Raw genomic sequence first — 26,571 nt, forward strand, 5'->3', positions numbered from 1 at the left:
CATGTGAAATGTAGAATTCTGAAAAAGGGTGCAGAGGAGGTTCTAATAACTCTAATGGGTTTTTGAGGTAATTATCAAATCATTTATCCTTCCAATTGCAGTTGTTCCAAGTAAGTGCCTTCTTAAAAAAAATATTCAAGATGAAAGCATCCTTTACACTGCATTAAAAAAAATTCTTTGAAAATATATCATTTTTAATTCTTTGAAATGTATCATTGCAAAATCCTGGTAGTTGCAAAGTCTATCTGCAAGTATGTTTATGTGAGTAAATCATTCTAGGTTGGATGGAAGTTAAGGAAAAAGTGAAAGGTAATTATGGCATTGCCTAAGGTAGTGGCAGCAATTTATAGATTCAAAGGACTATTATTTTAATATTATCAAAATTGATCTGAGAATCTTATGTACTTAATAATTAATATATGGTACAATGTGTTGTACTCAACTCCTATAATAAATGTTAATTGGTTATAATCTGTGATTAAGAGCAAGTGAACATAGAGTATTATAAAGGCTAGTATATTTGAGAATTCTACTTATTCAAGTTTGTATTTTTGATGTTTTATTTTCTGGACTATTCTGCCTAATTTTGTCAGTTAACTTTCCATCGTCCTACAGTGTTCTTTGTCCATTTGTGGAGGAAAGGCATTTCTCTCCTTTACTTGCCACTCAAATTGACCTAATTATTGTTTGAGCTATTAAGCAGAACATTTAGCAAAGGGCTCAGATTATTGCTTAACATATTTAGGATTACAGTCATGCACCACATAATGATGTTTTGGTCAGCAACAGACTGCATAACCCTGTTGGTCCTATAAGATTAGTACCATATAGGCTAGGTATGTAGTAGGCTATACCTTCTAGGTTTGTGTAAGTACACTCTATGATGTTTGCACGATGACAAAATTGCCTAATGACGCATTTCTCAGAATGTATCCCTGTCTTTAGGTGATGCGTGACTGTATTGCTGAATTCTTGGAGTTTCATCTGAATTTCCTTTATCTTACCCTTTAGATTATGCTTTGTATGTGTTATCCTCTGTGTTTTGCTATTCTGAGGTTGTATAATTCAGAAGCTAAGTAGGGATTGATGTTCTTGTATTCACTGACAGTTCTTTTATTTTACTGTTTAGATGAATGGGAAAATAATTTCTGAGTCACAGACCAGAGAAGGGGGCTCATTTTATGCTAAATTTGTTAGAATTTAAATAATAAATATTCTTATAATTTGGCTTTTTAAGGTGGATGATACTATCAAAATTGCAGAGGCTCTTTTATCTGACTTGTCAGGATTTCGATCTTTCTATCGAAATGCTGAAGATCTCTTAGACCAGTTTAAAATATATGAACAAGAACAATTTGATGATTGGTCCAGGGATATTCAATCTGGTTTATCTGATTCCAGATCTGGCTTGAGGTATGTATAAATATCCTAAACAGTGAAATCTACACACGAGTCTTTTTTTCTTATGCTATTAATCCAAATGGCAAGTGGAATTAGTCATTTCTGCTTTCTCCTTTCTTCAAACTTGCTGCTGTTCTTTTAATTTTTTGTTGTGTTGTTAGTTTTTGATTATCAACTTTTAAGTCATTAAGGTTGGAATCTTTGATGATATAATTATTTGACTGCCTTTCCCTTGCTTCTCATGTCTATGCCCGAGAACTGCAGATTCTCATTTTGGAATTAGGCTTTTCTTCTCCCATGGTTTTTTGTTATTAGTAATCATATATATTTTTCTGCGTTTTTCTGGTTATATTATGTACAAGTACTCATGCACATACACACACACGTTGTAAACTGTAAAATTTCATTAATTTTAAGCTCCTTGAGATGGAGAGTATTTCTTCATGGTGCCCAACATAATAAGGGTTTGGTAGATATTTATTGAACTGTATTGAACATAATTCAATTGGTTAACGCACTTATTCTAATGGGTATTTAAAGTAGATAGTCTAAAAAAACCGTTATTCTTCGTTCAGATAAACTTTTAGCAGCATGTTATTGTTTATATTTTTAGAAACTTCTCACTTTTTAATTTTTAGAAACTTGTTACTTTTTAAAAGTAACTTTCCCCATATTATGAAATTCTGTTTATTTTCCCTATACTGCTACGAAGGATAATTAAGCCCAAAGTGGTAGCTTCTTAAACTGAATGAATATTTTTTTGCCTTTTATCTTTCATTTTGGCTGTGGAGGAAGAATAGAAGAACCAAAAGTTGCTGGGGCATAATGATTATAACTTTATGCATTTAACTCTTTCCCTTTCTACCTTGAACCTAAAATGTGAGAGCTGCTCCAAAAGAAAAACAACAGGTTCTTTAGTCAACTAACTTTGGAAACTTTGCACACTTTTATCACTGTAGCTCCGGTCACTGTATTTGACAGTGTACCGAAGGGCTGAGAGCTCCTGTAAAGAAACCTGTGTAACTTTGTTCAGCCCAGTGTTTCCCATTTGACAATGAAACCCCCTGACTTCCCCTTTTTCTTGGGGGGGGGGGGCTAAAACCCATTGTGTCCTGTAGAATCAGTGTGTTTTGGAACATATTTCAGATAAGCTGGAATGTAGAAACTAATTTTGAAGATGTTTTGAATAAACGGAACAAGGGTCACCATTATAATTTTCTGACAGACTTCATGCTCATAGAGGAAAATTTTGTGCTAAATCATTATTTTAAGCCATTTTAAAGTGTCTGCTTTTTATTATACTTTATTTTGTGTTAAGTAGACTGAATAGATTTGTTCTTTGCTTTTCAGTAACTTGGTTTCTAAGATCTGCAGTTTCTCTTAATTGTGAAAGTGATTTGAAAGAATGAGCATTATATAAACCTGATTCTGAAAGACAGGTCATGAAAAATATAATACTGTTATGCTTAATTCAGCTCAGCATTTTCACAATCCATGCTGACTTGAGTGCCCCAATGTAAAATTTGCTGTTGTAGCCTTTACAAGAAACACAAAGAAAGGATAGTCTTAGTGAAACAAAGAGTAGAGGAATTAAACATTTGGTTATCTCTTCTCCTACCATTTTTATGTTCTTTATCATTGAGACTTTAATAAAAGTATTAAAGAACCATGTAGGCTGACTAAAAAAAAAACTCTAAGATACCTTTTAGCAAATGAATCAGAACCTTTTCTCTTTACGGTTGATATGATGTCAATTTTGAATCTTAGCTGAAGGTGAAGAGATTGATTTTTCTGACTTCAAAAACTGCTTGGTTGAAATATTAATGTGATGGTATACTTTGGATATTGCAGTTTGTTATCAAGATCTGAATTGTGAGATACTATGAAAAAATGATAACTTGAAAACTATAGTTAAAAAGTGTTTTTGCTTTAATTTTATATTTGCAGAAAAATTGTAAAAATGATTGTGTTTTTCATCAGTCAAAAGAGTGAGAACATGAAACTTAAAAGCCATTCATTTTGTTTTGTAGTATTGAGGCTAATGGTCGAATTATGGAATTGGATCCTAATGATGGATCATTAAAAGTGCATTATTCAGATCGGTTGGTGATTCTTCTGAGGGAAGTTCGTCAGCTTTCTGCCCTTGGCTTTGTTATTCCTGCCAAAATACAGCAAGTTGCAAACATTGCACAGAAATTCTGCAAGCAAGCAATTATTCTTAAACAAGTATGAAATTATATTATATGTTTGAAAACCTGGCTATTCTGTGTTTATTACATTAGAATATTTTTAAAGCTTTGTTTTCTACTTTTGATTTTTTCGTCTTAATAGACTAGCACCATCAAGTCCTGTGAAATTATGGTTTGCTAAATGACTACATTACAAAATTTGCTTTGTAAACTATATAGAAATTTATTAATTTGAGGGATTATTGTAATAACTTTTTTATTCTAGTGGCATTTGGAAAAGTAGAATATTATTCTTTCTCTTTTTTTTGTCTTTCTTTTATGTTGCTTGTATGGTCTTAAAGGACCTTCTAATTAAAGGGTCCTCTCCTACCTTCAAGGGACATATTCTTAGAGAATTACCAGGCTGATGGACTGGTCTCTGTTTTTGGCCATTTCCTTGGTCTACGTGTTCAGCACATTGTCATCATATCGTTTACATTTAAAACCAACTATTATCACCACATTGTCTACCTCTTTAGCACAGTATACAAGGTCCTCTTAATCACTCCCTAACTAACCTTACTGTTTGTGGCCTTCGCTGCCTACGTTCTTCCCCTCATGTTGCACCCTATGCTTCAGTAGTATGAAACTTGGCTCTTCTCTGAGTATGTCTCCATGCACTGATATCTGTTCCCTCAGATTGGAAAACTCAAAGTCATCCTTTAATTCCCAACTCAGAAGTCACTTTCTTTGTTGTATCTTCCTTTAGTTGATTGTTCTTTATGCTGTGTGTAGTGTGCAAATCACTCTGGATTTCTTTCAGTTTTCTCTCACTTGATTATTAAATCTTAGAGGGCAGGAACAGTATCTTGTGTATTTGGTCTTTCATTTATTCTTTTTGTTCAGCAAAGATTCATCGAGCACTTGTACTACCAGGCATAGTGTGGTGAGAATATAAAAATAAATATATTACTATCACTCTGGCAAAGGGTTTCTCAGCCTCAGCACTTTTGACATTTTGGACCAATTTTTTTATGTAGGATATTTAGCAGCATCCCTCGCCAGTAGCACCTACCTAGCCCTGACAATCGAAAATATCTCCAGACATTGCCAAATGTTCCCTTGGGTGCAAATCAGCCATGGTTGAGAACCACTGGTCTAGTTGGAGAGAGTAAGCTAAACATTGAGTTCTCATTAAATATCAGCCCTTCTGGTAGATGCCTTATTTATGTTATTTCAGTTAATCCCCCATTTTTCACTGATCTAATTGGGGATCAGATTTGTAACAGAGTTTTCCCAGTGCCACACAGCTAGTAAGTTATGAAGCTGAGATTTGATATCAAATCTCTCTGATTCCAAGGCCATATTTATTCCATTATAGTTCATATATTGATGACAGATATGTGAACAAGTAGGTACAATACTTAATATATTATGAGTATACTATGTTATCGATGTTCAAAAGCCCTGTGAAAGCATAGAGGTGGGAATTTTCAGCTATTTTCCTAGGTAGGAGTAGAGTTAGTGTCGGATAACTCTTTACAGAGGCATGATGTTTGATGTGAGTCAGGAACAATCTACATGTGTTCTCTCAAGAGCACAAGGAGGTAGGTGGATGATCATTTCAGAGAGAGGGACTACATTTTCAAAAGCAGAAAGGCTTGCTCAATTTTGTATCCAAAGTATTTAGTCTAGCACAATTGGAGCTCAAAGGATGAATGAATGGTCACACAGTATTTGTATTTACCCCTAGAAGAGCAATTAAGAAAAACTGTGTATATATACCTTTACTTATGAGCAGATATTTAGCTAGAGCAGGGAGTATGAAGGAGAATATTGGATGGATAGCAGTATGGCCAAATTGCTATAATGATATGTATTTTTTTTGCTTTTAGTTTTCCTGATTGGGGTTTTTCTGGGAATGCTGTTGTGGTACAGAATGAGTGGAGTGGGTATCCTCCACCAAATAAAGTATGTTTTTATGCATACTAGTGGAAAGAAGATGACTATGAAATTAAGAAATGTTTTTCAAGCACCTACTCTGTGCCAAGAATTTTGTGAGGTGCTGGGGATCCAAAAGTTAAAAGACAGTCTCCTTAAACTCCTTAGGCTCACTCCATAGTATCCACTTGATCTTCCCTGAACCTCTTGTTTTTCCCCAACAGACAATGTTGACAATGTTGACAATGTCTTCCTTTGTCCACCACTGTACCTTGTAGGTGTCTCTATCTTTTGATTAATTATTAATTCAACAAACATTTATTGAGTGCCTGCTATTTGCTAGACACTATTCTTAGAGCTATCATTCTGATATGGGAGCTAGACAGCAAACACATAGATAGATAATATAATGTTAGGTAGTGATAAGTACTTTGAGGAAGCATATAATGTAGTAAAAAGATTGTGTCAAAGACTGCTATTTTATTCAGAGTGGTCAGGGTAAGGGTTGATGAAAATGTGATATTTGAGAAGAGACATGACAAAGTGAGTAAGAGAACCCTGCAAATATCTGGAGGAAGACTATTGCAGGCAGAGGAAATGAATGACACACAAAGTTCCTGCGGGAAGACTCACTTAGTAGGTTAGAGTAACAGCAAGGAGGCCTACTTGGCTACAAGGCAATGAGGGAGGGGTTTGTGGGGCCTAAAGCCTGGTTTATGTAAATGTTTATGCAGGGGTAAAGGCAGGGGTTTTAGATTTGGATTTCATTCTTAAGCGTATTGGGAAATCATTGGAAGGTTTTTAGGTTAGAGTTTTGGGATTTTGGATTTTATTCTCAAATGTGTTGGAAAGTCATAGGAAGGTTTTGAGTAGGCTAAAGGTATGACATGACGTATGTTTAAAGAAGGACCACTCTGGCTGCTCTGAATACTGTGAATAGACAATAGGAGGCCATGATTGGAAACAGACTAGTTAGGAGATGGTGCACTGGTCTTGCCAAGAGATCAGGGTGCTTGGGTTGGGGTGGGATTGATGGAGGTGTTTGAAGTAGTTGATTCAGTATATATTGTGAAAATTTAGTCAATAGACTTCACTGATGTAAGATGTGAGAGAAGAATTAAGAATACCTCAAATATTTTTTCTGTCTTCGAAATGGATAAATCATTGTGTTTATACGATCATGCATCACTTAATGAAGGGACTACCTTCTGAGAAATGCATCGTTAGGCAATTTCATCGTTATGCGAACATCATAGAGTGTACTTACACAAACCTAGATGGTATAGCCTACTACACACCTAGGCTATCTGGTACTAATCTTATAGGGACCACTGTGGTATATGTGGTCCTTCGGGACCAAAATATTGTTATGCGGGGCATGACTACTGAAAAAGGAAGGAGCAGGTTTGGAGGGTCACAAGAATAAAGAGTTCAGTTTTTTTGCACTTAACATGCTCTACTGGTTTCCTCTATGTTCCCTATGGGACTGTAAACTTTTTGATTCCAGGGATTAGATTTTATAATCTTTGTTTAATTGGCTCCCAGGACATGAGTTGGCAAATTATAGGAACTTTTTTTTGACTGTATAAATTAATACATGCATAAATACTATATTGGAGATGAAAAAAGTATCTTTTGTTAAGTCTTAAAATTGAGAAGAGTTAATATTTGCATTCAAACAATTAAAAATGAAAATGAAAAATTGGGGGCTGGCCCGGTGGCACAGTGATTCAGTGCGCACTTTCTGCTTCTCGGCAGCCTGGGGTTCACCGGTTCAGATCCCGGGTGTGGACATGGCACTGCTTGGCACACCATGCTGTGGTAGGTGTCCCACGTATAAAGTAGAGGAAGATGGGCACGGATTTTTAGCTCAGTGCCAGGCTTCCTCAGCAAAAAGAGGAGGATTGGCAGTAGTTAGCTCAGGGCTAATCTTCCTCAAAAAAAAAGAAAATGAAAAATTGTGTGATATTTGTTATTGGTTATTGCTAATTGGACTTTTACTTCGTAGGTGGCACATTTTTACAATTCTATCGATCAACAAATGATTCAAAGTCAGAGACCAATGATGTTACAATCTGCTTTAGCATTTGAACAGATAATTAAGGTAAATGGACTTTTTCTGTTACTGTAATTAGATTTTAATGTAAAGTGTTTCTCATTTCTTAGTTCTTTTAGTATACTCTTCAGCTTAACATAGCCATTGATCTAAGGCTTTGCTTTGCTCCCCAAAGATTTCCTTTGGTTTTAACAAATAACATTTTTTCCAACTGTAGGTTTAAACAGTTATGTTTCACATATTTTGGTGCTGATTTTGATCAGTTGAATTAATATGTATTCTATACAGTTTGTATGCTTTTATATTTACTTATTCAGTCAAGTGTGAGATCCTTGTACACAAGACTCTTTAGTGCTTTTCCATCATCTCCTGATTTTACAATTTAAGATTTATTTCTTCTTTATCTTTGCTTATTTAAATATCTACACATATGAAGTTAGGAAAACTCACAGTAGTTTTTAAACTATGTTACTGTGTGACTGCTAACTGTTTGAAATTTACATTTTCAGTCTTCAGAGGCATGAAATATTTTAAAAAATAAGTAGAAGAGGAAGATACCCTTTTATTAGAAAGTGGATGACCAGTTGTGTCATGGTCCTCGAGACTCCCCCAGGTTCTGTGATTTGCTAGGAGTCCTCCCAGGACTCAGGGTGTAGTTGTCCTCACAGCAATGCTTTATCAAAGCTAGAGGTTGCAAAGCAAATCTGCAAAGGGAGAGGTGCACGAGGCGAAGTCCTGGGGAAATCAGGTGCAAGCTTTCAAGAGTCCTCTCCTCTCCCAGTGGAGTCACATGGGGCGTGCTTAATGTGCCTAGCAACAAGTTGTAACACATGTGAAATCTTGTCTTTCTAGGGAATATCATTAGCGACACAGTGCCTAGGCTTGTATTGAGGGAAGGAAATGTAGGTATCTTCTGCCTAATATGTACCAGAATTCCAGATTCTTGGAAGGTGTTCAGCGTAAACCATATTGTTTAGGTACAGTGAGCTACTCTTAAAAGTTAGCAGGCCCAGCCCCATGGCCGAGTGGTTAGAGTTCTGTGCACTCTGCTTTAGTGGCCCAGGTTCGTGGGTTCAGATCCCAGGCATGGACCTACTTCACTCACTAGCCATGCTATGGTGGTGTCCCACATATAAAATAGAGGAAGATTGGCACAGATGTTAGCTCAGGGCTAATGTTCCTCAGCAAAAAAAAAAAAAAAAAAAAAAAAAAAAAGAGTAGTGGGAACCCTCCACAATTCCAAGTTCCCAGATGCCAGCTAACGGCCCATCTTTTAAAGAGGGCTTTTAAGGGATAGCAGTCAGACCTGCTATGTTCTCTTTTCTGCACACTAGTTTTCAGGCTTAAAATTTACTAGAAGTTATATAATTCATATTATAGATGTTATTAAGCACATTTTTTTCTTATTGCCAAAGCTCAATATGAGTTTATAATGGAAAGTTTCAAAAATACAAGTAAACAAAAAGAAAAACATGTTTTATAATTGCGTCATCAAGAGATGATCATTCTTGACAGTCTGGTGTAGATCCTTTTAAACTTTTTTTGTGTGCATATTTACAAGTGTAGTTTTTGAAAATGAGATAATTGTTTTTGACTTTTTTTAACTAATAGATAATGTCTTAATTGTAAGCCTTTAGAACTTTTTCTTCTCTAATAAATGTCTTCAAAATAACATCTGTTGATATTTCCAAAGAGGAAACTTACTTTGAGAAATTCGGTTGTGAGAAGTAAATGATTATATTTAACATATGTTAAATAAGACATAGTAGTGGATAAAAAACTAGGGTGGGAAGAGAAAGAACACTACAGTTCTTTATAATCCTCTGGCCACTCACTATGTTGGACAGCAGGGTCTCGAATTTATTTTCATACTCTCTAGCAATACAACAGTAAGTAGTGTAGAGTAATTACTCATTAAGTATTTTTTAAGCTGATTCACAGAGTTATCCTATTGAATTTATTATAATTGTTTAGTTTCATTTATTCATCAGCTGTTTCTTGAGGGTCTGCTGTATTCCAGAGACTTGATATGCCTTAACATTTACCGCTTCAAGTGAAGTATGGAAACCTTTCTTCTATCTAGGTCTCTCTATCCTCTCTACTTTTATACATTTGTCTTAAGTATTTAGTATCCTCTACATACATAACAGTGTTACATCAGATGGGGTTATAATTTTTCTTCAATCATCAAATATGATTTAAGAAACTCATGAGAAGAAGGCTAGTTTATTTTATGTTCATGTTTTCCTCATCCCAATGTGTTTCTTTCCTTTGTGAAGTTCCAGGCTTCTCTTGTTAGCATTTCCTTCTTATTGAGAGAACTTTCTTTAGCCAGGCTGTAAGAGGAGGTTTGTGGGGCCGGCCCGGTGGCGCAGTGGTTAAGTTCTCACGTTCCGCTTCTTGGCGGCCCGGGGTTCGCTGGTTCAGATCCCGGGTGTGGACATGGCACCGCTTGGCATGCCATGCTGTGGTAGGCGTCCCACATATGTAGTAGAGGAAGATGAGCATGGATGTTAGCTCAGGGCCAGCCTGTCTCAGAAAAAAGAGGAGGATTGGCAGTAGTTAGCTTAGGACTAATCTTCCTCAAAAAAAAAAAAAAAAATAGGTTTGCTAGTGACAAATTCTATTAGTTTTTAGTTTTCTTTCATCTGAGAATGTTTTCATTTCCCCTCATTCCTGAAAGATATTTTCACCAGATATAAAATTCATGGCTGACAGTTCTTTTAACACTTTAAAAGTGTTGTTCCACTCCCTCCTGACCCTCATGGTTTCAGATGAGAAATCCCCTGCCTTTTGAATTTGCATTCCTTTCTAAGTAACTCCTTATTTCTCTCTGAAACAGTGAGGTATAGCATGAGGCCTGGGTGAGGGTGTATGTTCAGTTGTCTGCTAGGCCCTGCAGGTACCATCCTGACAAAAGTGGAGCACTGACTTGCACTGCTTCATTTCAGATGAGTAGAGTGGAAGTTCAGTGCCTCTTTTTGCCTTACTGACACTTTCCGGCGACAGTAGGGTACCAACTTGCAGTGTCTTGTTGCCTCCAAGCAGGGTGTAAACTCAGCTCCCTATGAAGCCCTGTTGCCATGCTTAGAAGTGGAGGACAGATTCACACTGCTGTGTTACAACAAAGCGGGGTGGGGGGGGGGGGTGGGGGCAGGGCCAGCTCAGCTCCCTGTTCAGCTCTGCCATTATCTTGACAGGGCAATTGGACTACTGTCTGCTTTTGCCAAGCAGGGTATGGAATGTTAGCTCTCTGCTTGGTTCCACTGAAACTGCAGAGATGGGTGGTTTTTCCATTAGTGTTGGGCTAGAGTAGGGTGCGTATTGCTTGAAAGGTTTTCTGTTGTTAGGCCACTGTTTTCCTGGTGCTTTGGCTAGAGGGAATAGGTTTCTGGAGCTCTTTCTTTTCCGTACCTGTGGGTGGTTCTAGGTTAGAGGCTTCTCCAGTGCCCTATGCTGGATATATGGGAGACAATAAAAGAAATCATATTCTTATTTCTACCTTTTGGTCTTTCTGTGCTTGTTTATTGTAAGAGGGAGAACTTGGAAGGAGTGGGACTGTTCAATCTTGGCTGGGTTGCTTTATCAATTATAAAATGGAAAAATTGTTATATTGCAGGTCAGTGTTAGGGATAATTGGATTTATGATGTAGAATATTGAATCTTTTGGAAAAAAAATGTATTTAAATACTAAATGTCATTTGTTGAACCTTAGAATTCAAAAGCAGGAAGTGGAGGAAAGTCACAAATTACTTGGGATAATCCTAAAGAATTAGAAGGCTACATCCAAAAACTCCAAAATGCTGCGGAACGACTTGCCACTGAGAATCGAAAACTGAGAAAATGGCACACTACATTTTGTGAAAAGGTATATTTTATTTATAAAATTGAATAAGCTGTGAATAGGATTATTTAAAAAGTAATTAGAATATAATTTTAAGTAACTTCTTATTTGGAAATAATTTGAAACTTAAAGTTGCAAAAATAGTATAGAGATTTCACACTTACCCTTCACCCAGCTTCCCCTATTGTTAACAACTTGTGTAACTGTAGTACAGTTATCAAACCTAGGAAATAGACTGTTGTGAATTTTACAACTTTTCCCACTCACGTCCTTTTTCTTTTCCAGGATCCTACCTTGCATTTAGTTGTTGTCTCTATAGTCTCCTCTCTTCAGTCTTTCCTTGTTTTCATGACCTTGATACTTTTGATGAATAGGGGTCAGTTGTTTTGTAGAATGCCTCTCCATCTGGGTTTGTATGATGTTTTCTCATTATTATATTGGGATTATACAGTTTTGACAGGAGTACCACAGAAGTGATGTTTTGCCTTTCTCAGTGCATCGATCGGGTATTGATATGTCTTATTATAGGCTGAGTTAACCTTGATCACTTGGTTAAGGGGCTGTCTGTCAGGTTTTTCCACTGAGAAGTTGCTATTTTTCCGGTGATACTTGGAGACTCTTGTGCTCTAATGTTAACAGGTGGTGGTTCTTATGAATATTGATCTGCTTCGGCAGCAACAGCGTTGGAAAGATGGGTTACAGGAACTGAGAACTGGCTTAGCAAGTGTAGAAGCACAGGTAGAGTATGTTTTATTTTGTGTCTATACTTTGAAATATGGCCTTCTCAGAATGTGAATGTGTGAATTGATGAAAAGTTCATAAAGGTTGTCTATAAATCTTTACTAATGAATTTCTAATAAATTTAGAATTCAAGTAAATTATATATATGGACCATAAATTAATAGTGCATTTACATTTAAAAATATAAAAATAAGTTTCCATTTGTCCTATAGAATGCTCAAATCCTCAATTCAGACTTTGTAGCTTTTCTGACTTGGCTTGACTATCTGTCATTAGTTATTTTTCTTTTAGGTGATTGTGACATCTGTAGAACACAAAGTTAGATTTAGGCAGAAGCCTAATGATTAAAATAACTTTGTTTCAGAATTTTTTTCCTTTTCTTGGGTAAAATTTCAATTCTATACACATTTTGATATGAGATGATGTATATGAAAGTGGTTAGCACAGAGCTTGCTACGTAGTAGGTGACAATGGGATCTTAGTTGGCTATGAGCTAGGTGTCTTACATGTTTACATACATTTTTCAGTTCGTGGAACTTTAAGAAATAACAAAAATTAAAGTACTAGAATTGATATATTTATGGTTATGTGGAGGCAAAGAGTGTATAAAATAGGAGAACTGAGCATTCTCAAATTTTAAATTCATCATGTTTTTAAATGTCCAATGGATTATTTAGAGAGAGGAAAGGGAAGAGAAGAGCGATACCTGATGGGAATTTTTGAAAAAGGGCTAAGAAATTCACAAAGTAAATCGTCATTCCTGTTCTTGGCTTTTTTTTAGCATCATAAAATAAAGTCCATATATAAAATCCATTTAATATTAGTTTGATTTTTAAAATTTTACTGATCTTTTGTGTGTTATTTGTAAGCACAAAGCTTAGAGATTTTCATATTTGACTCCATATAAACTCTCGTACTACACGTTGCAGTAAAGGGGTTGCATGTTTTAAGATATTTAAAATGAGGTTTTTTAATTATAATTTTACTTTATGTGATATGAGAGCATTAAATGAAAACCCCATTCTACCACGTAATTTTTATTTACTTATTTTTAGTTTTATTTAATTATTATCATTTTTTAACACCTAATTTTTAAATAAAAAATGTGACTATAACATATTAGGGATTCCAAGCAAGTGACATGCATGCGTGGAAACAACACTGGAATCATCAACTGTACAAAGCTCTGGAACATCAGTATCAGATGGGCTTAGAAGCGCTTAATGAGAATCTCCCAGAAATAAATATAGACTTAACGTACAAGTAAGATTTTTTAAAACCCAGTTCAATTTTTTTATCTGTAATTTTCTGATTATTTATATTTTAAAGTTATTTATTTGCTTTCAGACAAGGACGGTTACAATTCAGACCTCCTTTTGAAGAAATCCGGGCTAAATATTATAGAGAAATGAAGAGGTTCATCGGCATACCTAATCAGTTTAAGGGAGTGGGTGAGGCAGGAGATGAATCTATTTTTTCTATCATGATTGATAGAAATGCAAGTGGATTTCTGACTATTTTTAGCAAAGCAGAAGATCTATTTAGGAGATTGTCAGCTGTTTTACACCAACATAAGGTATGGAATGTAAATTTCTGTCCATCTGTTATAATATTTCATCTGATTGAATTAGTATTAAATGTACAAATCAATAGTTTTCTTCTGTGGCATAAAATAAAAATATGGCAAACCAGAGAGCCAGAATTGAGGATTCTTATACAACCTAGATTTATGCCACTCATGAGAAAAAAGTTACACTAAATTTTTTGGCTTAGACTATTTGAAGATTGAGAAACTAGTTCTTTTTTTTTGTTTTTTTGAGGAATGTTAGCCCTGAGCTAGCATCTACCACCAGTCTTCCTCTTTTTGCTGAAGAAGACTGGCCCTGAGCTCACATCCTTGCCTTTCCTCCTCTACTTTATATGTGGGACACCTGCCACAGTGTAGCTTGGCAAGCGGTGCATATGTCCGCACCTGGGATCTGAACTGGCAAACCCCGGGCCGCTGAATTGGAGTGTGAGAACTTAACCACTGTGCCACCGGGCCTGCCCCAGCTAGTTCTTTTTTTCTGGTTGTTATGTCAACTTGGAATATGACTCTACTCTGTTGTGTCAATTTTAATTTCTCTCTGGAAAATAGAAACTTTTCTTCATTCGTCCTTTCCAATACATGGAAAGAAGCCTTCAAAGTTAATGAAATCAAGATGATTTAACTTTTTCTTTTTTTTTTTTTTGGTGAGGAAGATTGACACTGAGCTAACATCTGTTGCCAGTCTTCCTCTTTTTGCTTCAGGAAGATTGTTGCTGAACTACCACCTGTGGCAATCTTCCTCTATTTTGTCTGTGGGACACCGCCACAGCATGGCTTGATGAGTGATCTGTAGGTCTGTGCCTGGGATCCAAACCTGCAAACCCCAGGCTGCCAAAGCAGAGTGCATGAACTTAACCACTATGTCACTGGGCCGGCCCCTGATTTAACTTTTTACCTTTGTGTGTGGTACCAATTCTCTAAAGGAAAACCCTAATTGCATTCATTACTCATTTGTATCGATCCTGAGACATATGACTGAGAATTCAGCCAGTTTCTTAAATGATACTGCAATGCTTCTTCTGTATTTTAGATTTCTAGAATAAATTGAATCTGGATACTTTCAGATTTGTAGCCTATAGTAGTCTTGGCTTTGCAGAAGTAATTCTTTGTATACATCAAATTTGAGAAGAGAATCTGAAAAAAGAGTTTTTGTCTCTCTTCAAAAAAGTTTGATGGTCTCTGTATTTTTGTATATTAAATTGTTTTTTCCTGTTCATTCTTTAGGCTGTGCAGCAATAATTATATTTACATACTTAAATTTGAAGTTTGCTTGAATACCTCACATTTGCTCCTTTTTATTGCTCTTAAAGGTTGAATCTTAATCTTTTAAATGTTAATTTATTAGTTCTATTTCTTTAATAATATGTTTTTCATTTGTTAAATAGGAATGGATTGTAATTGGGCAAGTTGATATGGAAGCTCTGGTGGAAAAACATCTTTCTACTGTACATGATTGGGAGAAAAATTTTAAAGCACTGAAAATAAAAGGGAAAGAAGTAGAACGACTTCCAAGGTATTAGAAGTTAAAGTAGTCCTTGTATCTCATAATAGTTTTTGCCACAGGATAGTAGGGGTACTCTTCATTTAATGGTATTGAAGTCAGGTCATCTTACCTCCTCGAGAGTTCAGCTAGGACTCTTGAGTATCATCAGAGTAGGTCCTTGCTGAGACCAAAAGAAATTTCTCTTCTGGAGATTCTGCTGGCTGAGACCAAGTTGGATAGAACAGCCTGGGGAAAGAGGCTTCTATCGAGATCTGGCATGTAGATCTGATATTTGATATGCATAGGCACAGTCTAACAATGGTAAGAATATACTGCTGAGAGCATACTAAAGGATATAAAGCTAGTGACATTTGACTGATTTTGGACTGCTCTGCTTCCGTTCAGAATGCCCTGGGAGGCACACAACATAGTGCTGCTTCTAGGTACTGCCTGAAATGTGAGGAGACCCTCTGAGAGGCATCTCATAACCCAGCTACTCGGGTATATCCCCCTCACTATCTGAAATTCATATCATTCAAACCACTTTTGAAATAAGCTCTATGAAAGGCCTTTTTAAATTGTGCATGCCACTTTTAGTAATTCATTTGCTCATTCTTTCAATAATTATTTGGTGAGCACTTATAATATGCAAACCCTTGTCCTGTGGGAGTACAAAATGAAGAAGACAGAGTACCTGACATCAAGTTGCTTGCTCTCTGGTAGTGCAATACGACACGTGTACTTGGTGATTAAGTCAGTACACACAGGGGTTAAGAGAGTAGGCTCTGGGGTTAGATGGCTCTTACCATCTGCTTGACTTTGACAATCATTTAGACCCCATGAACCTCAATTTCCTCAGCTTGAAAATAGTTAAAACTATAGTATTTATCTCATAGTGTTTTGTGGATTAAATGAGTAATTTGTATGTAAATTACTGGTACAGGGTAAGTTCTCAAAAAAATTCTTAGTTGTTGTTATTAATACCAGATAGAATAGTCTTTATTTCATGTTAGAGATTGAACTAAGGGCTATGGAAATTTACAGGATGATGACATCCCACCCATTTGGGGCAAAATCAGGGAAAGCTTTGTTAAGGTAAAAATACTTGAACTAGGATTTTGACAGGTAGGCAGGAGAATTGGAGGTTAAAGCAGAACTTCTCAGGAGAGAGATTTATGTGCTGAAAATAGGAAGTTGGTTAATTGAGAATTTGATTAGAGTTAATGTTTTGTTAGTGACTAGAGGAGATGTTCCTGGAAAAGAGTAGATAAGGTACAGATTTGGGAGAGTCTTAATTCTAAAATAGGGGATTTTGATTTTATTTGTGTTAGAATGGTTAGCTGTTGAAGGCTTCTAAACAGAGGTGTGTCAGTACCAAAGCTCTACATTAGGAATGTTAATCTGGAAATAAATGAGTTGTGTGGTGGAAGAAAGAGATCCTGGAGGGAGAGAAGTTAGTCTGTCACTTTCCCAGAGACCAGTAATAAGTAGTTGAATTAAATTGTTGGTACTCAAAATGGGGAGGAGGAAATATCATGAAGTATTAAGAGTCTTATTCTTGGAGAAAGATGAGGGATGAGGAATAGAGAAGAGACAAATGACCTGAGGGTTGGAGCTTAAATGATTAGGATAATGATAGCACCATTAATATTAGTTTGAAATAAGGAAAAGATAGTGCTTTTGTAATATTTCTCTATGAGATTTCTCTTCTCCTTTGGATGCTGTCTTTGATCCTGGTCTTGCCTGTCTTGTTTGACTTTATACTCTCACCTGACTGCTGAAGCCGTCTACTGCTGCCACTACTATTTATCTGTCCCTGACTGTAGACAGCTTTCCTTCTCATGCTTCCCTGCCAAAGCTAAACCAAACAGAAAGAATGCCTGTCTCACATTCCGCTTTCCATTTTGCTATTTCTTGCTAATAAATTAACATATATTTATCTAAGCTAATTAACACATACATACACACAGATGTTTATTTGTGGGTACTTTTTGGAAATATACCATAAGATTTGGAAAGGCATATTCTAATGATGTATTTCAGATACTGTTGTAAGGATGTAATTTTTGGTTAGGCTGCCTGTGGCTATCCATTCTATCTATGGCTGAATGGAGCCTCCGTTGGTTGTTATCATTATTTTCCAGTGAAAGGTGAATGTTAGTCTTGTCCACAGGATTCTGTAGTCAGTGAGACATCTCTGCTGTAATCATATCACTTTATGTTAATTCATTAGCAAAACATGGTATAATGTAATTTTTTAGGTTTACCAAGTTATCTGTCTTCATGTATCAAATGTTAGAAATCTTGACAATTTATATGCCAGGATTTCAAAAATCATGTAACTTCATGTATGAGGCAAATTGGCTCTTAGGTGTTTTGGTGGTTAAGAACTGGGTTTAAACCTCTCCAATTAGTGAGTGATTGAGAATAAATTAAAATAGCCTTATTTAGGGCCAGCCCGGTGGTGCAGCGGTTAAGTTTGAACATTCTGCTTCTTGGTGGCCTGGAGTCCACTGGTTTGGATCCTGGGTGTGGACATGGCACTGCTTGGCAAAAGCCACGCTGTGGTAGGCGTCCCATGTATAAAGTAGAGGAAGATGGGCACGGATGTTAGCTCAGGGCCAGACTTCCTCAGCAAAAAGAGGAGGATTGGCAGTAGTTAGCTCAGGGCTAATCTTCCTCAACAAAAAGCCTTATTTATAGGAGAAATAAGAGAAAATTACATTTTTATAATAAAACTGAGTATTTAGCACATATAAATTGCTTTCTAAGAGTATCACCTGGCTCCATGCAGTAAAAAGGGCAAGTAGCTTTCTAAATAGTCTTTGTGACCAAAATTTCCAGACTTTTTTTTTTTTTTAACTTTGTATAATTTAAGATAAATACGAGATTTTCCTCAGATGAATAAGTCTGGTTCAACTTCTGTTTGCTTAGAACATTACAATTTTCACTTAAGGGTACTTTACAAAGAATTAGTGTTTTTAAAAATATACGCCTTTTTTTCTGATTATTAAAGTAGTATATTTGTTTTTTAAAATGTTTGAAAGTGTAGAAAAGTACAATCACAATTGCTGTTAATATTTAATGTTTTGGACATATACTTACAAAATTTGCATTGGATTGTATCCTGTTTTTATTTAACACTATTTCATTAGTGTTTTACCATGTTATTACTTAGACCTCAAAAATGTGATTTTTAATTGTATGGATATAAAATAATTTATTTTGCCATTCCTGCATTTAGCTTGTTTCTAATTTTTCACTGTTATAATTAATGCTTTGGTGAAGATGCTCGTATATAAATCTTGGAGTCCAGCCTTAAAAAAATTAAGATAAATTCTAAAGGTGACGTTGTTAAGACAGAGGATATGCCTGTTTTAATACTATTTGGTATGTGTTGCTAAATTGCTCTTCATAAAAGTTGCATTATTTTATACTCTGACCAACAATTCTGAAAGTTCTCTGCCAACATAACTGAAGATATGAATTAACAATTCATTACATTTTTGTCAATTTGATAGGTATAAAATAGTATCTTATTGTTTTATTTTCTTAGTGCTTTAATAAGCTGTATTCACTTTCTATCTTTCTTTTCTTTCCTTTCTCATAGTTCTTTATACTTTGACTATAGGACAGTGCATTTATTTTATAAATATTTAAATAAGTATATTATATGCTGTGAAAAGTAAAGTTTGTAAATATTTTAAATATATTTATGTTGATACTTTAGTAATTCATAATGTGCTGCCATTTTTGAAACTAATACATTGGATGATTAAAAACTATTATTATAAGAAAATCATTGTTTAATGAAAAGCTTCATAATAGTGCATGTAAGGCACTTTTGCTAAATGAAATATCTGTGCTTAGAGATTACAATAATACTTTTGAGTTACTTAAAATATATTACCCAAAATCATAATATTGGAATGAGACTCTTTTCCTCTAATTAGTCTTTTTCATGTCAAAATATCTCCATTGGCATTTTTCAGTGCTGTCAAGGTAGATTGTTTAAATATTAATTGTAACCCTGTGAAGACTGTGATTGATGATCTCATCCAGAAGTTATTTGATATGCTTGTTCTTTCTTTGAGGAAGTCCATCCAGGGTAAAGACACGTTTTATTTTTATTTTTACTTGATTTTATATATAAAGGCATGTGCTTTGATAGCTATGAAATATCAATCCCAATGATGATTAAAATCAAAACTGATCTAGAAAACGTTATGAAATAAAATGTACTTAAAGTGTTAATTTTAGTAAAATAGGAAAGTCCATGTTCAACTCCTACGAGGTCTAAAAATTGAAGGCATTTTTATTATTTGCAGTCTGAGCTAGTATCAGTTTGTTGCATATGTTATTGAGAAAGATAGGTAATTCTGGTATAATGTATTTCTCCTTATTGCTTCAAACGACTACTGTTTTCCAAAATACCACACTGTTTCTTTTTCCCTTTAAACTGATATGTTGCAGCATATTATTTTAAAGACTGAAAAGTTCCGAATTTTGAGTAAAATTTACTGAGAATGAGTGCATTTTAACTTTAAATACGAAGTTTTAGTACATCCTGAAACAACTAAACTTTCATGAGAAGAAATTTCTTTGCTTTTCCCACGTTTTGAAATTTTATTGTGTGAAAGCAAGTGATAATTTAGGATTTAACGTGTTTCATGTAGTGATTACTTCTAACACTCCTTGATTTAGAAATTATGTAATTGAATATTTTTGGTGGTAATAATATTTCTTATATCTCAATGTTACCTATTCAGCTCATTTACATGAAATTGATACATTTGTCACTGAGGCTATGGAAGTCTTAACAGTTATACCCCAGTCTGTGGAAGAGATAGGTGATGCAAATTTGCAATACAGTAAGCTACAAGAACGGAAACCAGAGGTGAGAATCACAAAGTACAGTTATTTATTTATTTTTACTGTACTGGAGAAGTTTAAATTAGGTAATTTTGTGTGACTATTGAGAAGTATCATATAATTTCAATATTATAATAAAGCCCATATAATCTGATCCAATTGGTCAGCTAATGACTAGACTCTTGATGTTATGTTGATTTAATGAAACAGTAACAATAATGCTTATTATTGTTTTCAGGAGTTTTTGCAGTCTGTTTTATGATGTGGTATATTAGAGTAAGACTAAACTTAAATAATTCATGCTGTTACTTCTGGAGTTTTAATTTTAGGAGGCTAAAATATGAAGTTAGAGCTGAAATAGAAATACACACACACACAGGCACACATTCACAAACACACACATATGATGGAGAAGCTCATAATTAGAGACAAAGATGAAAGAGTGGTAAAGTTTCGTAAAAACAGTATCCAGAAGGCTGGAGCATAGAATAAGCAAGCCAAAATTTTATAAAACATATAGTGGATGATTTTAGTTATGTTTAGAAGAAAGAGGAGAAATAATTCGAATCAGAATACGAACTTCTGTGTATCCCTACTATGTGATAGACTTAAAATTATTAAGAGAATTAAAAATGAGTGAAATGATGTACCTTCATGGTGGAAGGAATTACAGATTTTATATGGTAGGCTTAAAGGTATAAAGAGGGTTTAAAGACAAATAAAATAATAGATTTGTCTAGTAGAAAGAATCAACTAAAGAAGGAATGGCATTATTAGCTGTGGCAGTTAGCATTCATTTATTTGAAAGATATTTATAGATCACCTGATGTATTCTAGGCATTGTGCTAGGAGTTGGGGTTGCAGTGATGAACATGCTCTATTCTCATAGAATGTGCTTTTGTGTGTATGTGAGAGAGAAAGAGAGAGAGGGAGACAGAAAGAAGTGTAAGAGGCGCTAGAGAAGTGAGAGAATGAGCATGCTCAAATGTTACTTAGGATGCTACTTAGGGCAGCTGATCATGGGAGACCTCAGAGAATTGACATCTGAACTGAGACCTGAAAGATAAGGAGCCAACCATTCTGAGATTTGAGGGCAGATCATTCTAAGCAGAAGGAACAGCACATAGAAAGATCTTAAGTTAGAGTAGGAGCTTGGTATGTTCAAGGAAGAGATAGAAGTCAATGTCAAGAAAGTTATTAAGAAAACGATAGCATTCAAGGAAGAAAATGGTATGAGGTAAAAATTGGAGAAGTAGGCAAGGACCAGATTATGAAGGTATTTTTTAGGCAATCATAAGGAGTTTCGATTTTTTTCTAAGTGTAATATAAACTCCTTATAGGGATTTGAGCAGGGGAGTGACACAATGTGGTTTACATTTTGAAGTAATACTCTCGCTGCTCTGTAGAGAATGGATTAGAGTGAGACAAAAGTAGCAGAGAGTCCATTTAGTAGGATATTGCAGTTGGTAGACAAGAGAGGATAGAAGCTTATACCATGTAGTAGCAGAGGAAATGAAGAGAACTGGAGAAACTGATATATTTTAAAGTTAGGACCAAGAAGATCTTCTGATGCATTAAGCAGAGGGGGGTTAGAGAATGAGAAATAAACATGTCTCCTAGGTTTTTGGCTTAAGCAGCTGGGATGGTACTGTTTACTAGGTTGAGGATGACTATAAGAGGAAGGTGTTTGGAGATTGGAAGTGGTGGGGATTGAGATGTCAGGAGAAGTTGAATGAGAAATATGGAATTTATAGAGTAAAGGTAAAGATTAGAGATATAAATGTGGAAGTCATCTTTATATCTGTGATATTTAAAGCCATGAGATTGGACTAGACCATCTGGTTGATAGCAAACTGTAGAGGATATAGGACCGGGTATGAGCGTTCCAAAACTTAAGAGATCAAGCATAGGAGGAGACAGCAAGGGAAATTGAGAATGAAGTGGGAGGAAAGACATGAAGTGTATCATCACAAAAACTAAGAGAAGAGAAATAGATGTTGTATGCTGGGAGCAACATGTGAGGCTGAAAGTGGCAAGAGATAGTATAAAGAGCTAGGTAGAATCTAGGTCATGTGAAAATCAAGTTCTTAGGCTTGATTTTCTGGATGCTGGGGAGTCATTGGTGGCTTTTAAGCAGCAAGATGTAGAATTGTGTTTTGATATGTCTGTCTGTTGGTTTGTGGATTTGAAGGAGTAGGAAAGGAGGCAGGTAGACTAGGAAATTGTTATATTGTCTTTATAAATTAACCTAAGTTCCATTCTCATGTAGGAAATTAGAATCCTACTCTATTTTTTCTCTTTTCTTACTAATTTTCCTAGTACAACATGGTTTCTTTGTCCATTGGTTTTTCTCTTTCTCGGATGGAACTGATCCTGCCCAGGGATTGCAAACTGTCATTGAGATATCTTTGAAATTCTTTTTTTGTCTATTATGTGTGCACAGTGATTTTTAAAAATCTTTCAATGGATTTTATGGCTTTGTTGAATAGTATAAGTTCAGGTATTAATTTATAGAACACTGTTGTTTTGCACTGCAAAGGCTTAGAAGTAAAAGGCTTAGAAGTAAGTCAAGCAGTTTAGCATCTGTTGACTTACACCCAGACTGTTTAACAGACTACTAATTCTACACGACTCAGTGAGTTTCAAGTAGAAACTGAATGCAGGGCTTGACTTGACTTCTTTAGTTGTCTGTTTCCTAAGTACCTTTTTTCATGATTTTCCTTTCTGTATTAAGTAGGATAATTTAGTTAACTTATGCTCTTAGATAATCACTAATCTTAGTTCTTTTAGAAGCCTCTGTATCATTTTCTTATGTATGGAACATTTATAAAAGGAACTTTACTTTGAACAGCTAGAATATTGTCTTTATGGATTTATGGTTTCATTCAGTCTCATATTACCACTTTTATTATCCCTTTTTAACTTCTGATGTTAGAGTGCTTTAGTTGAGTTTGTATATAATAAGTAAGCATTAGAAACTTTATATCTAGGAATTTAACAAATTATTCACATTATTTTTTTTAACCTTTAGATTTTGCCCTTATTTCAAGAAGCTGAAGATAAAAATAGACTTTTTCGAACTGTGGCAGGTGGAGGTTTAGAAACAATAAGTAATCTGAAAGCTAAGTGGGATAAATTTGAGTTGATGATGGAAAGTCACCAACTTATGATTAAAGATCAGGTAAGAACCTTTTAGTCATTTTGTTAAAATGGAAACTTAATTTTTTTCTCACTTAAGATTTCTTGCTTAGCTTTATTCCATTATAGCTCAGGTTTATGAGAATTTTATATTGCTAATGAAATTTACCTCCTTCAGTACTTCTCTATAGTAAAACACCTTATATAATGATGATCAATTCACATAGTTTATCTTCACTTCCTGCCATTCAAGAATGTGTGGAACATTATTTTCAGTGTTTCTTATGAATGAATTTGTTTCCCGACTATGTGTGGTGTCTTTTAAGGGTACAACCTGGAAGTTGCATATATCTGTTGCACTCAGATCCCATTGACCATTGACCAGAACTTAGTCTCATGGCCTTTAGCTGGATGGGAGACTGGGAAGTGCCCTCCTCCTTAACATTAAGCAACTGTGTCCTCAGGTAGAACAACTGGCAGCCATGCAACAGGCATATTTTCTTTTTGCATCAACTTTGTTGATAGTTGTAGTGGTTGCTGTTAATCACATGAATGACTTCTTAATGATGGTGTTTGTGGATGATCTCTTGTAAATTTATGGTCTAATTTTATGTTTTTGAATTATTTTATTGCTCTTGAAATCAGTAATTAAAAACAATCTTTTGAAATGTTGGTATTGATATTTCTTCACTTTTAAATAGAAAATGTTGGAAATAAAAATGTGAAAATAAAGTGGGATTTTACTCTGAATTAAGTTGTATAAACTCTATTGATTTATAGATTGAAGTGATGAAAGGAAATGTGAAATCACGTCTTCAGATTTATTATCAAGAATTGGAAAAATTTAAAGCTCGTTGGGACCAACTAAAGCCTGGTGATGATGTTATTGAAACTGGCCAGCAAAATACCCTTGATAAAAGTGCAAAGTCAATAAAAGAGAAAAAAATTGAGTTTGATGATCTTGAAGTCATAAGAAAAAAGCTGGTGTATGTTTTTTCTTTAAAACCGATAGTGTACATTTTGAAAAAAACAGTTTTGTGTCTGTGTATTATTAGTAATTTTCTAATATCTGTTATCTTAATATCTTTCCTTATAAACTTAACGTTTTTAAAATACAAATAATAAGTCTCATGCTACTGCTTCCTTAAGAGTTGTGGTTAGATTATATAAAGATATTAAGAGAAAAGCAAATTTCTGGTTAGGCCTAGAGATAGAATAGAAAATTATGTTTAATGAAAAATTAAATTAGGGAATTGGAATACTTGCTTTTTGTGATCTCATTGTATTTAAATATGGAATATATAAAATTAATGGAAAATTACTTTCAAAGCCTCTGAGAAAAAAATGAACCTAGCAAAATAATAAAAAGGTTTCAAAAAAATTTGTTGTTTTATGTTATAATAATATAAAGTATTAAATGTGAACAGTGTTTTAGGTTTTGTCTATTTAGGTAAAGTGTATCAATAAAATAATTGCTTGCATAGGTGAGTGAAGGTTTTAGTACCACACTTTTTAAATCGTGTTGCACCAGTTAGATGAAGGATATCTTATATTCTAGAAGTTAACTCTTTCAACTAAGAATATTATCTTCTCGGATTAATCCATAATTTATAAAATTCTGAATATATATGTTATGTGATATATATTGTTTACATAAAATATATTTATATATTACCAACTCCACTTAGACTCCTTTGTAAAAAATGCATATTAATGAATTTAAAAGAACCCATACCTAAGTAAAATTATCATGTAAAGTAGGCATAGTACCTACTATGTACCTCCGCTATCAAATACACATGCACACACACACACACACACACACACACACACAATGCAATTAAATAACATTGGTATTTCCCAGTCTTTCTTTTTTTAGAATCTAATAATATTTCACTGTTTTCTTCTATAGTGATGATTGCCATCATTTTGGGCTAGAAGAGCCCAACTTCTCTTTGGCATATAGCATCCATAAAGATATTGAGAGCTGTGCACAAATTTGGGCTCTTTATGAAGAGTTTCAGCAAGGATTTCAGGAAATGGCCAATGAAGATTGGATTACTTTTAGGTCTGATTCATTAACAATATTTGGGTTCTTATAGTTTGGTAGTGTTTTTTGGGATGTCAGTTTTATTTAAGATGTGTTTCTGGTATTTTGCAGGACTAAGACATATCTGTTTGAGGAATTTTTGATGAATTGGCATGACAGATTAAGGAAGATTGAAGAACATTCAGTAATGACAGTGAAATTACAGTTAGAAGTTGACAAATATAAAGTAAGATAGTTTTACTTATTCTACTGTTTAAAAATGTTGTTTGCAGCTTTCATATATCTTTTTATCATGTGGTAACTGAACTGTAATTTTAGTTTATGTATTTTTTAATGATTTCATTACATGAAAAAAATAGGAAGTATAGAATGAACCAAGAAATTATTGGTATTTTTTACTACTAATTCAAAAGAGGTTTGAAAAGAAAAAGTTTGAAAAGAAGCAATTTATGGTTAAAGTTATAAATTGGAGTGTTTATACATCCAATTTAGGATGTGGGTCATTTAGCATATTTAGGATGTAGGTCGTATCCTAAAATCATAAAAATAGAAATATTTTAGGTCATCTTTTAAAATATGGTAGCTAGAAAGGGAAATTTGCATGTATCCACAACAATGTTTAATAAAAAGTTTTATAGAATTCTGTTTAAGAATTTAATTTCAAAATTGTCTAATAAGATAATGGAGTAATTACAATTAGCTATATTAATTAAAATTTTTACTTTATCATAATAGTAAATAATAATTTGCATTTTGCTAATATATGTATATGTGTGTACAAATGTGTTTTTTCCTTCCTTTTTAACAGATCACAATTCCTGTCTTGAAATATGTGAGAGGGGAGCATCTATCTCCAGATCACTGGCTTGACCTTTTTCGTCTGCTTGGCCTTCCTAGGGGGACTAGTCTAGAGAAATTATTGTTTGGTGATCTGCTTAGAGTAGCTGATACCATTGTTGCCAAAGCTTCAGACCTTAAAGTAAGTATCACTTTTATAAGTATCTCATAAATCTGACCTTTGTTAACACATGATTTTGCTTCATATTTTATTTAAATGAAATGGCAGGTTAAATTATTTTCTTCCCTTAAAATAGTGACAATATTCTGTTATTCCATTATTCTTTCATTGATAATACATCTGAATCTGTATGGTTGTATTGAAACAATATAAACCCCTTCCTTGAGAGAGAAAAAACATGAAATAAAAATAGATGTCTTTCTTTATGAAAGGAGTCAGCTTTAATCAGAAAGCAAACAAATACAAATCATTTTACCTAAAATACATTAAA

The 26,571-nt window shown here is 34.5% G+C and overlaps 1 protein-coding gene across 5 annotated transcripts in view; it reads left to right on the forward strand.

Annotated features, from left to right (window-relative positions):
* Positions 1-26,571, forward strand: part of DYNC2H1 (dynein cytoplasmic 2 heavy chain 1) — a 292,362-nt gene that overhangs the window by 12,141 nt on the left and 253,650 nt on the right. For all 5 annotated transcript variants that reach the window (XR_011440431.1, XM_023644714.2, XM_023644715.2 and 2 more), the window contains exons 11-25: positions 1,238-1,413; positions 3,432-3,627; positions 7,519-7,614; positions 11,282-11,434; positions 12,050-12,148; positions 13,275-13,414; positions 13,499-13,727; positions 15,125-15,252; positions 19,215-19,330; positions 19,992-20,119; positions 23,126-23,275; positions 24,013-24,218; positions 25,145-25,300; positions 25,394-25,508; positions 26,091-26,261. Coding sequence is in view for 4 of the 5 variants with exons in the window: in XM_023644714.2 (XP_023500482.2) it covers positions 1,238-1,413; positions 3,432-3,627; positions 7,519-7,614; positions 11,282-11,434; positions 12,050-12,148; positions 13,275-13,414; positions 13,499-13,727; positions 15,125-15,252; positions 19,215-19,330; positions 19,992-20,119; positions 23,126-23,275; positions 24,013-24,218; positions 25,145-25,300; positions 25,394-25,508; positions 26,091-26,261 (2,259 nt within the window). In the remaining variant the exon portion in view is untranslated. The remainder of the gene's footprint in view (positions 1-1,237; positions 1,414-3,431; positions 3,628-7,518; positions 7,615-11,281; positions 11,435-12,049; positions 12,149-13,274; positions 13,415-13,498; positions 13,728-15,124; positions 15,253-19,214; positions 19,331-19,991; positions 20,120-23,125; positions 23,276-24,012; positions 24,219-25,144; positions 25,301-25,393; positions 25,509-26,090; positions 26,262-26,571) is intronic.

Source organism: Equus caballus, chromosome 7 (genome assembly GCF_041296265.1).
Source record: "Equus caballus isolate H_3958 breed thoroughbred chromosome 7, TB-T2T, whole genome shotgun sequence".
Taxonomy (NCBI): Eukaryota; Metazoa; Chordata; class Mammalia; order Perissodactyla; family Equidae; genus Equus; species Equus caballus.